This window comes from Falco peregrinus, chromosome 4 (assembly GCF_023634155.1).
Source record: "Falco peregrinus isolate bFalPer1 chromosome 4, bFalPer1.pri, whole genome shotgun sequence".
NCBI lineage: Eukaryota > Metazoa > Chordata > Aves > Falconiformes > Falconidae > Falco > Falco peregrinus.
Window position 1 is genome coordinate 59708623 of NC_073724.1, and position 14026 is coordinate 59722648.

General features: G+C 35.6%; 1 protein-coding gene across 3 annotated transcripts in view; it reads right to left on the reverse strand.

Moving 5' to 3' along the window:
• The window catches only part of MYO16 (myosin XVI), a 412120-nt gene that overhangs the window by 86377 nt on the left and 311717 nt on the right, over nt 1-14026 (reverse strand). For all 3 annotated transcript variants that reach the window (XM_055802518.1, XM_055802516.1, XM_055802517.1), the window contains 4 exons: nt 9667-9742; nt 6831-7006; nt 2222-2302; nt 1768-1973 (listed from right to left, as the gene is read on the reverse strand). In XM_055802518.1, coding sequence (XP_055658493.1) covers nt 1768-1973; nt 2222-2302; nt 6831-7006; nt 9667-9742 — 539 coding nt within the window. The remainder of the gene's footprint in view (nt 1-1767; nt 1974-2221; nt 2303-6830; nt 7007-9666; nt 9743-14026) is intronic.

Genomic DNA, 14026 nt, shown 5'->3' on the forward strand with positions numbered 1-14026 from the left:
CCACCATTGTTTCATTTTATGTATAATAATACAATTATTAGGACCTGGACCAAACAGGTAAAAAGACAGGGGCTCAGCTGCAAAGTACCTATAAAGAAAATTTATTGTGGAGGAAAAGGGATAAAGCTGGACAGTATCAGAACTAGAACATTTTAAAATAATACCATAAATGTTGCTGGCATCATATTGTTAAATTTTGTTGCTATTCTTGTTTTACTATCGTTACTCCAAATAAATATTTATTGTGAGACACCAGATGTCTTCTAGACTTTTAGGTAAAAATTTGTCTTTGGGACTTACTTGAAGGAGTGGAGGAAAAAGACTGAAATTACATTTGAATCTTCAGACATTTTTTTAATTATATTTTTAAGTAAAGTTTCTCAAAAAAAGACAACATGCCTATATGTTAGAGTGAACATGCATGGTGTCATCCTCTGGCACTGAAGCCAAGGGAATAAAATGACCTTTGAGATATGGTTACTCTCCTTTATCCTTCAAAAGAGAGCAGCTACCTTTACCCTGACCACCACAAATGGTCCCAGGCCTGTGCTAACTTTAAGCCTGTATCTGGGAAAGTGAGAAAACCTGGGTGGCAAGAACCAAATCCCTGCCAGGAACCATTGTAAGGATTTAACAGTAGAAAAGATTGTGGTTTTGTGCTCGTGTAATAGTCCCTTGAAGTGTTCAATTCAGTAATATAGAAATGCCCATATAAAGATTGCCTCTGCCACTTCTGAATATGAAAGCAACCTACTTTTTCGAATCTCCCATTATATGCAACTTCTCCTCAACCAGCCTGCACTTCTGGATTCATGCTGCAGGCAATGTGGGATGACACAGAGGGCTTACTTTTGAACCATGTGGGATTATAAACTCCTATACTCCTGCACTTTTGAAATATTTACAGAATTGCTAGAGAATATTATTCTGCCCAAGCAGTAATTTAACATCCACAACTTTTTCAAGAAGGCAGTTCAGATGTGTGTAAGCAGCTGACAATCCCATGTTGGTTTACAGAAGTAAAATAATACGTAGGTCAGATCATGACTACTCAATATATCAGTCAAGGAGTAGAACATGCAGAGAGGAAGAAAGTGTGTTGAGTGCATGAGACTGCTAACCGAACATCTCTTGTACAAGACGGCACTCTCTCTTTGCTGAAGTATTTGAGAAGATGAGTGAGCCAAAACCCCAAAACTGAACCGGTGATGGGGGAAAAGAGTTGGCCTTCAGCCAGAAGCAGTGACACACATCTTTTTGTCTTTTCACATTAATTCAAAATTTCACTCATTTCTAACAACAATAAAAATGGAGTTGTGGTATGAGCATTAACAACTCATCATCACCATGCAGAAACAAACCCTAGCATATGAAACACAAATACTGAACCCATGTCACCTACACTGATAAATTTGAAAAATTACACTATTTCTCCTTCTGCTATTTAATTACCTGGAGACAACATGCAATATTTTGTATTTTATAAATTGTATAAATAGGATAAATTATAAAAACTTAACTATTTTATGAAGTTATATTTTTTAAATTGATACATTTTGCTGATGATCTTGTTAAATATATTTCCACAAAGTTCATGGTTTCTTCAATTGAAAAATAATAAGCCTACACCCCTTCCTGGCAGACACGATTTTTCTCTGAAGAAAGTCTGAAAGACTCATCAGCAAAACACTGCAAGAACTACCAGAACATGACGTGGCTTTGTACTGTATGTAATAAAAAGTTTTTATGCAACTTAAAAGAATTTACCTTGACAAGAAGTCTGTGAAAGAGAGACGTATTGGATATCCATGTCGTATGATTTTGACCATGTCTAGAACGCCAATATACTGCAGTTGAGCAGACACGTAAAAATTGTCAAAAGTATCTGGCAACTTGGAGTTATTAGGCTTTATACAATGAACAGAATGTGGCGTGCAGTTCTGCAGTTTTCCAATAATATCTGTGAGTGATTTCTGTGGGGGAAAAATCAGTTATCAATTATTATTGTGAAGCAAGGTCAATTGCTCAACAAGTATGTTCTTCCTAACTTTTTAACTTTTTCTCAAAAAGCTTGATGTGGCCATGCAAGTGGCTTTCTCAAGCACACAATTTTTCTTTCTTCCATTGCAATCTGTAAAGACTAATCCTGCCTTTAATTTTTTTTTTTTTTTTTTTGCTGTTGCTGTTATTGTAAATTTCTGTCCAGAAGATGTTCACTAACCCTGAGCTGTATTGCCACAGTGGTTGGGCCCCCTCGGTCCAGTCTTTGAAGAAATGAGGATGTTCCTTTCTTTTTCAAAAGCTGTGGGGAAGAAAAGCACAAACACAATACCTTTAGCTCAAGATGGGCAGTAAATCTTCATTTTCACTGTTACACAATTTACTAACAAAGGCAAACATTTATACAAACAGTATGTCATAGACAATGTTTTGAGTTTCAGAAAGAATCGGGAAAGTGGGTAAATATCAGAGCCATGACTAGCAAGAAAGTTTTAATTTCAAAAGCAGATGTATACCATTGGGAAGTTAAAAGACCTTTTCCAAATAACCGGGCAAAGCAATGTGATCTGGAACTCTATAGCAGAAGCAGGACTCGTGAAGTTAAGTATCCCATACAGTCTGCCTATAAGTAGCATAATTCTGTAACTCTCTGAAAAGGTTTCTTATGTTTTTGGCAGATGTTTAACTGAGTAAATCTAAGCACAGATAATTTTAAAAAATCTTGAAGGCAAAACAACAATATGAATTTTAATATTAAAAACACCTTCCTTTTTCTTCCTGCACACAGGAATGCAGTTAACCTTTTTTTCTTTTCTTTTTTAGCCCATTTTCACGCATTATAGACATAAATTGTCAATAACTTTGTATCTCATTAGAACTGATGTCATCCTTTACATCAGAGTTAGTTAGGAGTGGGAAACAAATCTATTTTTTAATGTTCTTCCTATCTTTGAGATTAAAATGGCCTCATCCTAAAAGTGGTCCCAGAAATTAGGTGGTTTTGTTAAACTTTCTGCAGGAAGGCTGGCAAAATTATTGAATTCCATTATTTGGTCAAACTCTTAGATTCAAACCTCTGTATCAATGACAGCTTTTTTACCTCTGATTTTTCCATTGCCGTTCTCCAGTCCACTTACCCCATAAAACTCCCTTGCTATCAAGTCAGCATGTTCTGGCCTACTTGTGTCTTTTTCCAGTTGCATCAGAAAGGTGTACACTTCCTCAGCTTGGCCCCCTCAAGCCAAACTCCATTAAACACATTGCAGTGCAAGCAATTCTCTACTCACTATACTAAACTTTGGAGCTCTTTATTATTTCAAATCTTACTTACTAGGATGCAATAAGCTTTTAAGGGCAAATTCATCCCCAAATTCAAAACAGTAAAGTAAAAGAGATCGGCTTGCTTCAGGTGTTCTCATAAAAAGAACCACTAGCATGCCTATTGACACTTCTCAGTTCCAGTCTACAAAATGATTGAGGAATATAACCAAAATAGAGTTTCCTCCCCTTAACAGATAATGCTCTCAGTCCTTTCCTCTCAACAGATTAAGTCACTAGTTCAAGACCATTTCCTGAGTTAGTGCAAGAGCCAGGAACAACGCTTTGGATGCTCAAGTTCCTGCCTGCTCTCCTGTGTTAAATACTTCCTCCCATGGGAAAGAAGTGTTCGGTTCACAATGAGGGAAAAAGAAGAAAGGAAACAAGGCAAAGGCAAAGTATGAATTTAATTCAAACTCTCCAAACTTGTACATCTTCAGCTATGGGCTACGGAACACGACTATATCACTGAAGCTGCACTTCTCTACTAACCTCTAATATACAGCTTTATGTTGAAAAATCTTGTACCTCTAATTCACAGAAAAAAATACACATATATAACTTTGTAATCTCTGTTAGGAAGGTAAAACCTCCGCCTAAAAAATCTCTTTCCCAGCAGAATATTTTAAAGCTTCTATATCTAGAAGACATACCAAAAGCTTTGCAATAGATGAGTTCTTCAACTAACACAATAAAGCAATGTGTTCATAAAAAGAAACAATGTAAAGTCAATGGAAAGAAAAGCCTTCTGTTAATGACGTGCGTTCACGTGACTAGACTTCTGCTGTATGAACCCTGAAACCCACTGATTCTTCCAAAGGAAGCAAGAGGAAGGCAACAGGACCAAACTATTTACTTAGAAAAGATTACAGAAAAACAAGGGAGCAAGAGAGAGAGTTGTGAAAGTATCAGTGAAGATATAGTCTACTTTACTTGAAAAGGGGACACAGTCTTCGTAAGTCACAGAGACCTGAGCTGACATTCCCAAATTCCTATGACCCCTTATATGCTCTAAAATACTAGTCAGCTATTAGATCTGTTCATGTCTCTCCTAGGATGGATGCACACCTCTCTTGGACCCTACTACAAGTAGAGTTGTGAGTTCACAGAGGTAGACCATACTTACCTGTGACAGAATGCTCAAAATAAGGAAAAAGTCATTTATGGAAAGGTAAACTGGTAGATACATGGCCATACACAGAGAAATCTATAATTATACAACCTAGCAAACAGCTAGAACTGCAGATGACAAGCTGAAAAGGGAGGGGAGTCACAAGAAACTCTTATCTGACCTCTAAAAGTGTCTACTTGTCTTTCCTGGATATGGTGGAGTCCAGATGACTACCCATACACAGCAACCATCCATTTTGCATTTCTCACTGCTTACAGTATGATGCATGTTACAACTCAAATTTCAGATATAAAAGGAATGCTAGTCTCTGGTGAATAATTCTTGTCTTAATATCCCTCTTTCTCCCCCTCCCCATTCCTTTTTTTTTTTTTTTCTCTTTTCCTTTTTATTGCCTTTACCCTCAGGATAAACGTCAAGAAATATTCAGTGATTATGATTTTCCAGCATGCAGTCATTTTGATTCTAAGCTGAAAAGAAAATGTCCCTTACATTGCATTTCCAATTACAATAACATCAAAATAACAAACCCAACATTATTCCAGCCCATGACAGTGGATTTTCAAGGCTATACTGGAAATAGGAAGAAATTACTTGGGACACTAAAGTTATAGATGTGAGCTTGATCCATGAAAGAATCTAGAGTACTTACCCCCTTCCAGTTCCTGCATCAGGTACCTAGTCCAAAATAGCAAGTGCCTCTTTTTTGCCACTGGAACAACTTAGATACCTAAAGTTCTGCTTCCATCCCACAGGGAAGCACAGTACCTTCCTCAAATTAGGCCAGCTTAGTATCTACAGACTAAGTTCTGTCTCACCTGCACCGCTCTTCTCAAAGCCTACCTTTGAGAAGCCAAGCCATCCTTGTCTCTATGGCCAGATGAAGGATGAAGTTCTTCCCACCCTCCACCTAATACCTAAAAGTTTAGAGCATTCTCACTGAATCTGGAATTTCTGACTTAATTTATCACACTTCCCAAAGTAATTTGAATATGTTTTCTATCTCTCAAAAGAGTAACTTCAGGTTAAAAGCTATTCTAGACTTGTCAAAAACCTCATCGTTCCAGAGATCCCAGCTGTGTGGTGTTTCCCCCTGGCTTGATTAGGCTTCTAACTTAGATGTGCTTTTCATACTTCCTTCCATGTATGGGACTAGGATCTTTTTCACAGCCTTAGGAAGCTTCCTCTAGGAAGCTGTTACTATAGTGGAAAGGCACCTAAAGGCACCTTGTGATGCCTCAGCTGTTTGCTAAATATAGCCTTAAACCAACACTATTCATTTCAACTTAATTTTTTCCACTGAGATTACTGACAAGAACAGTAGACAGGAATTATGCTGCTATCAGCAGGGGGGCTATAGGGAAAGTCCCATTGCTGTTCTGTGGATGTACTTGCATAAAGCCTCCCACAATGACACATGAGAGCGGGCTCCTTAATCCCATGACAGAATCAATTTTATGCAGCTGTAAGCCAAAAATAGAGTTGTAAGATTCAAGAAGCCTGGTGAGGCAGCTGATGTATTGTGAGAACTGGTTGCTTCTTTTCCAGAAGAAGGAGGAATTCCAACACTCTGACAAGAATGGACTCAGGAAATCATGTTACTTCTCCTCAAAAGAGAGATGTTCTGTGTGACATGAACAATTAATTTTCTGATAGCCTCCCAAGTTTCTCTCCTTCTTTTGTTTTTAGTGGTTTTTTTCTTTTCTTTTCTTTTTTTTTTTGGTTTTTGTTTTGTTTTGTTTTTTAACTTCTTTGGCTGACATAGCTAGCAGAAAAAGAGACAGGTTCAGAAATGGGGAGAGTTTGATTTGATTTCAAATTAACTGGGAAAATTTACATGCATGTGACCATTTAAAATAACAATGTTTGCCAAAATGTACGAGGCTGATCTTCACACCAAACCACACAAACTATCTTTTGCAAACCAGAAATCTTCTCGGGTTAACACAATAAAGACATTGGGGTTTAATTTTTGTGCTTCCTATGTCTTAATTTACTTAACTATTAATCATAAACTCAGCCAAGGAGACAAAATAAAGAAATGTTCCTATAGAGCAAAAAGTCAATAATATTCCATCCACTGCTAAGCCCTGGAACCAAAAAATCATGGACTGAATCTGGCTTGAAGGGACCTCATCATCTTGCCCAACCTTCTTCTCAGAGAGTCCAAGAAAGAGATTCCTGAGCCAGTATTATTAATGTTAGTAAATTATAACCTGTTAGCTCTCATTATTGCTTTAGTGTTTAAATTCAGTACTAAATTATTTTAATAGTTTAATGACTACAGGGAATGTACAAGCTCTACAAGGAGCTTTCAGAAATGACAAAGTGACTGAGAAAAATCTTAAAGGAGCAAAGAGCAGAAAGAGTCCTAAATTCTTACCTTGCTGAGCTCAACACATTTCTTTGCTTCTCCACTTGCACAGGCTACTGATGATTTTTTACTGAGAAAAGATGCTTTGCAGCCTTTAATTTTAAGGGAATGATATGGAGGAACAAGTGATCCAGTTTGTGTCAGCTTGGACTGGAATAACTGATTGACAACTACATTTTCACTGGCTGGGAAAAAAAGAAGAAATTAATTCATGAAGATGAAATACAAGTTAGAAAATTAAATGTATTTGGAAGTAAAAATACATACAATAGGAGATCGAATTAAATAAGTAAACTGAAAGCAAGTGGACAAACCAATAAACTATTAAGTTAGTTATTAAAGAGCATTCAATAGCTAAGGATCTGTTTTCAAACATATTCAGGTGCTGTGATGAACAAAACAGGGCAGAAAACATAACCTTTTGGACTGTGATCTGTCTAAACTTAATTACTTATGTGATAATCACCTCTGATTTTTATTCCATTACAGATTCCAAATTTATCCATCTATCGAAGCAATACAAGAAATGCATATTGCACAACATTTACCTAACATGTAGCATTTACAAATGATCACACACTTGACAGAAATAAATTATAGACACTCGCTGCACCAAAAAAAGAGTTCTATAAAACACAATATGGGAAGGGATAAGAAAAAACAAAAGGCAAAGTGAAGGACAGAAGTGTAGCAAGCTGGGTTCACATTTCTCTACATCAAGACCACACTTACAAACATTTACAGAAAAAAATGCCATACATACGTTTGATGCAGTGGTGATAGTTAGTACAAAAGAAATACACTTCCAAGAGGTGTTTTTAAAATTTAAGACAGATAGGATACTTTATATTAATTTCAGTTAAATTTTCCCTTATGAGATAATGGTCATGGGCTTTTTAAGATGAACATGGTAATTACATGCTGCTTGTACTTCCACAGCACCAATAACCATTAAAAACCTGTTGTGTGATATATCCTTAACCATTCTTAATTTGTACTACTGTATTTTAAGAACTAGCAAACTGGCATTATGATCATACTCCTCATGCATAAAACAAACAAAACCCCAGAAAGATGAATGGGATAAACATCATAAATAACATCATTAAGTTTAGCACAGCAGGTAGAAATCCTCTGTTTGCTCTTTATTAGCTGTCTAAAGGTATATTACTAGATGCTTAAATGCAATAGATTTGTTTCCCTTTTTATGTGCAGATTACTATTCCTTACTTAAAAGGAAATATAAAATTATGAGGAAGACACTAAAGCTGATATTTGAAACAATTTCAGCACAATCAGCGGACATAGTAAACCTCCATATTTTTAAATTATGGATAAATGTTATAAGCAGCATTAGGAAAGGCATTAAAATTATGTTCTTCAAATTAAAACAGATAAAATCTAGGTCAATAGATACTCCTGATTTATTTGTTGGACAGGTACATTCCACGTTCTTACATGTATATGCAAATACATGTTGTTAGCATATTCAAATTTTTTGATTAAGGAAATTAAAATCAATAAAAATCAAAGAAGGCATGCACTTAAGGTATATGCCTACATAACTTATGAAATTGACGTTAAAGGAAATATGTCACTGACAATCAATAGGTTTTAAGCCTATGTCACTTAAAACAGGACTGTAGCCCTTAAATTTGACTTACATGCTTGTAAATATCCTACCTTCAGATTTTTTCCATTATTTATAATCGTTGTTATTATTATGACTTGTTAATTGTATATACACTCACTTTTAGCATATAAAACATTTTATATACAGACCAGTCCTCCATTCTTCGCTTTTAACAGTTGCAAAGCTGATTACACAAAACAGCAATGAAAGCACAAAAGGAGACTATGGGAGAGAATGGAAGAATACTTCCTCTTGTAGAACATAATGGAAGTTGCCATACATTCTTACACTCTTTGGGAGATTATCATGTAAATTCCAAGTAGTAAGAACTGGAATGTCTCTAAAACTATAATCAGTAAGATTATATTCAAGATCAATTCTTCCATCTCTTTCTTCTCCTTAATGTACGTTCTTTGCCTTTAAAATGCATCAATTATTTTGCTAGGGAGTTTACCTAATTTAATGGTAAAATTGCTAAAAACCCAAAATATTGTAACAGTGGGGATGATTTAGAAGCCAAATATAAGGTTCAGAAGACCTCTGTTTCTATGGACAGAAATGTAAGTAGATAATATATTAAGTGAAAGACTCTGCAGTGGCTTGAGAAAAAACAAATTACATCTTGGGGTACACTGACATTTCCCCGAGGAAAATGTTTTAATTTTCTTCACAGAAAATGTAAATGATAGAGGTTTCTAATTATCTAATTATGAATCATTAATTAATAAACTGGGATGCATCATTATTAGGCATAATTATACAATATGCATATGGAAAGATATTTAATTTTGCAATCACTGTTCACTGAAAAACATAAGAACGCCCACAAGTTCCTGCTTTTAGAAAGGTCCTCAAGCAGTGAAGTGCATCCCACTGCAGACTCTATGATTTTGGAAGCTCTCTATTTTCTGGGATTTTTTTTTTTTAATTCATCCCCAATGTTTTTTTTAAGTCATACTCATCTATCAAACTATACTTTCTTGTTCTTTACATCACATCACATGATGAAGAAGCTTGATGTTCATGAATTTTAAAAGCTTTCTAAATTAGAGCAAATTTCAAACAATGAGTACATACTCTAAAAAGATGAGGGTGACTTTTACTGGAAATAAAATGCATATACATTCCTCTGAAAACTAAAATTAAAATTAAATTCAAATCATAATATCTTGATTTCTAGCAACAACAGCAGCCACAAAACCATTTACTTACTTTTCATTACAAATAGGAGATTTTGTGAAAGGGAATCTTTATTTTTTTCTATGGCACCAGCAAACTCGTAAGTAACCTATAATAAAATATTGTGACATCATTAGTAATGATCAATGCATCTTTTAAAAATCCTACAGCAGCAGAGATGAATCTATGGTTTTTTCCACTCAACAGTTAAAGGCTGGCACCAGGTAGGGTCTTTTGCTCCTTTCTTAATGCCAACAATACTAACCAGAAGAACTAGTTGTTGAATAGTGTGTCTCTGCAAGTATACTGAAATTTCATCAGACCAATTCTGAAACAGTTCAACAATGTAAGACTGAGTCAAAAATGTAGTGCAGAGTAGAAGGCAGTGACTTAAACATCACTTTCGCTGTAGGATGAGCAAGTTACTTCCAGATCACAGATCTCCTTGTTAATGGGAACCTGTCTATGCTGACCACAACAAAACACTCGCGGAGCAATCTGAGTCCCAGCTCACAGTCAAGACAAGTTCCAGACATTTATACATTCTTTGGAGGCAAGTTCTGTCTATAGGTTATGTACAAATCCCATTTACCTTTCTAACAACTATGCAAATAAGGATTTTGAATAAATTTAATTGCCTGATGTCATAATCTCAAGAACAGACAGCTGGATTATCATTCCATCTGTCATCTGACTGCAGATAAACTCTAACACATGTGGTGGGCACTCTGAAGAGTAAGCCAGACCCAAGGCTTTAGCCAGAGTACCCAAGGGTATATCTGAAATGAAGAAATACGACCAAGTGGTCATTTTAACACTAAGCCCATCCCAGAAGATGCTGTATAGAAAAGCAACACTAAGACCAAAAATGCAGTCACTAAGCTCAGGTTTTGGTTGTTGTTTTTGTGGGTTTTTTTATGGGGATGGATGACAAGCAGCTAGTCAATTAAAGGTTTTAGATATGAACAGCTCTGTCTTGCATGGTAGTATAAATTCCAAAAGGAATTTGTAAGTTAAAAAGGAAGAAAAAGATTGTATTACCTCCAGGATTAGGCAGACACTTAATAGGAACTTAGAATACAGTTTGGTTTTATTTATCTTGGGACCATGTTTCCATCTAAAGCCTTTTAAAGTTTTTTATTGGATCTTTATACTAAGCCCCTTAGATATTTGGTGAAATTTTCTCCTTGTATATTTAATAAAGCTGTAAATATATAATTAAGATTAGTACTACTAATCAGAGCATTAATTTTGTTTTCCATTGGGTCATTTGACAATTATGTAATGTTATCATACTCACAAAAGAGATTACATGACTTGGATGTGTATAATCTGTTATAGTTAGTAATTGTCAAATGATGTAATTAGTATGGCATCTGACATAGAAAAGGTATAACAATAGAATTACATTCTTTTCCATGACAGATGCAACGTTATATAATTTTCTAATTGCATCTCCTAAGAACATACAACATAGTTAGCAAACTATTAGAATAATTTAAGTATACTATTAAATGCTTTTAGTGTACTTAAAGTAAATGTTCTACCATACTGGTCCATAAAAGATAATTAACAGAACCTATTTGACAAATCCACAATGCCAGTTCCTAATTGAGTGTTTCAGGCTTTGACTAAATTAGAAGAAGAGAGTTAGTATTGGTGGGAAGAGTAGGTAAGTATAGCAGTGGGAGATACTATATTATGATTAAGTGCCTAGATTGCAACAGAGAGAAGTTTCAGTCCTGCTGCTGGTATAATACATCACCAACTTCTATAACTATATTCACAAGACACCTATCATATCACATAAAATGCATGAAAGTTAGCAGGACTCCCTTTTCTGAAGAAATTCATAACTCTCTAGCAGTTTTCCCATAGTCTTGGTAAATCAATTCACTGCCTAAACACATGAAAACTGACCCAATGAAACGGCATTCTAGGGTTCCATATCCACTGCCAGTCCCACAAAAGAGAAAAAGAAAGAAGTCCTCTTCTAGCTGTCAATTTTGTTCATTTAATCCTGCCCTTATCCAAGATGCCAACCTACATAGCACTTTGCCTAAAGTACATATATTTTCCTCAGTCCTCTTCCACTGGGTTTCTAAAGTAAACCTGTCCAAAACTCTGCACTGATTGGAACTCAGGCACAGTGGATAGTTATTCTGAGGAGACAAAACCCAAACAAATATTACATGATTCAGAGAGGAAATGTGCACTTGCTTAGATGTAGTTCCTGTTTAATAAAACGTACTCCTTATTCTCACTTTATTTATTGCAGCTGTTTGTTCTATCTTACTTCATGTGATGAACTCTTTGGGGTAGACAGTATGTAATCCTATGTGTCTCTGTCAACAAGATCTTTAGATACTACCTGAACTAGTTGAACTATTACTAGAAAAGAAAATCGTATGGAGATCCACACTGCATTTTATTTCACTAAAACAAGAAAGGGATTTAATTTGCTTTTCTTCTTGATTTAAGTTCAGAAAGGAAGAGAGCGTAACAGTGATAACTGGGAAGGCCAAGTCCTAGATATTTAGTGACAAATATTGAGGAATATTTCCACTGTGCCTCCTACCAGTTCCCCTCTCAGCTTCCGGGGATCTGACCATGAGGGAGTTCTTGATCTGTAGGCTGTATCTCATCTTTGTGTTAAATATATCTGTTGCCTGATGTTTCCTCCTCGAGTTTCCAGAATCATTACCATTTTCAGCACCTGTAACACTCTGTAGCAAGGAGTTTCACTAGTTACCAGCTATGCAAAAAAAATATATACTTAATTGTATTTGTTTTGAACCTTTGTTTTCTGGTCATTTAAGTTGGTATAACTGGTTTTATTATCATGAGAACTAGTAGATACAAGTAAGAGGTAAAAAAAACCAACACCCAGAAAACAGGAGGCTCACCCATCAAATGTGCACAGAACTACCTTTGGGAACTGCACATTCCTCTCTTCTTACATACTCTTGCCTCCTCATTAATTATCCTCAAGCCACTCCATTGCACATCTTCTCTTCTGAAGTATCTCACCTCATAACATCGGACTTCGGTAAAGGTTTTTATCTAAGTTTGTTGGGTTTCCCAACATACTTTATGGACAGGGCCACCTTTACACATAATTTTCATCAACTACATCAAATACTCCTTTTTGTTCTCATATCTTGCAATAGGCCAAATGCAGTCATGGTTAATGGCAGATCCAGTAGGAACCCTAAAACAAGCTAGGAAAATACCACCTGGAATGTTAAGGTTGATCTGACTGCATTCACAGTTAAAAGGGAAAATTTTACTATTTAATAACAAAATGTAACTCAGAAGGTCAGTTTTGCATGTGTTGTTTAGCTAATAAGAAAATAATCAGTTCAGATACTTCAAAGAGAAATTTTTGAAAACGTCCAAGGACAATTTCAGTGCACAGAGGGTCACTTGCAGTCGTTAATTTTCTGCCAGTAGTTAAATGTGAACGATATCATTTAAATGCTTGAATGTGCCATTATTTATTAGGATCACTGGGCTTATCACCCTCCCAAAACAAGTCTTAACAATGAGTGAGGTAAATAATTTTATATAGTCTGTAAAGTCTCATTTTAACACTGTGATAGAAATAGTAGCATATTGAAAGCAGCAGATATTTAGAAATAAAGTAGGAGGGTGGAAGAAAGTGCTCTGTTATTTTCTCCTGTAAGTGAAAGTCCAAATATAAAGTTTACTTAAAGAAAGAGAGAGAGAAAGGGAGGAAAAGCACAACTATCTTGTCTGTGTGAAAAAGAGAATCTTTGTCAAGTAACCTTTATAGGCCTTGGTTTAGCTTAGACTAGACTGATTTGATTGTTATGTCTGGGGATTCAGCCTGGGGAAAAAATAGAGAAAATGAAAGCATCCTTATTGATTAATCCATCTCCTTTTGTCTTTTGATTTAGAGGTTCAGTTTCAGAGTCTGCCTGGGATATATAAGGCATTTCAGTGAAGACTGCCTTGGTGAAGGTGAGCTGACAGCTGAGAGGTATTTCTGAAATGCACATAGCTGAGAAATGGAACAGACATTGATGTGCACTTAAAGGACATTATGTGCACTGGTTTATAGAGCAAAGAAGTTGGTCTTTAAGTCTGATCGGTTTATTACAGTCCTATAAATCAAAACAGTGGCAAGACAAACAGTGACAAGGGACTTATCTGATTTGTAAATTCAAGTATAAAGTTAAACTGCAGAAAGATTAAATTATGACAACCTATTATTCAGATTTCATGAAAAACGGCGTAAATAGCTCATTGTCTTGAACACCAGTATATTAAATACCACTATTAGGTAAAGCTGTGTCTCTTGGCACTGTGCTAAGATAATATGTTTCTGATTTACTTATTGATATGTTAATTTTTCAATAAACTTTCAAAA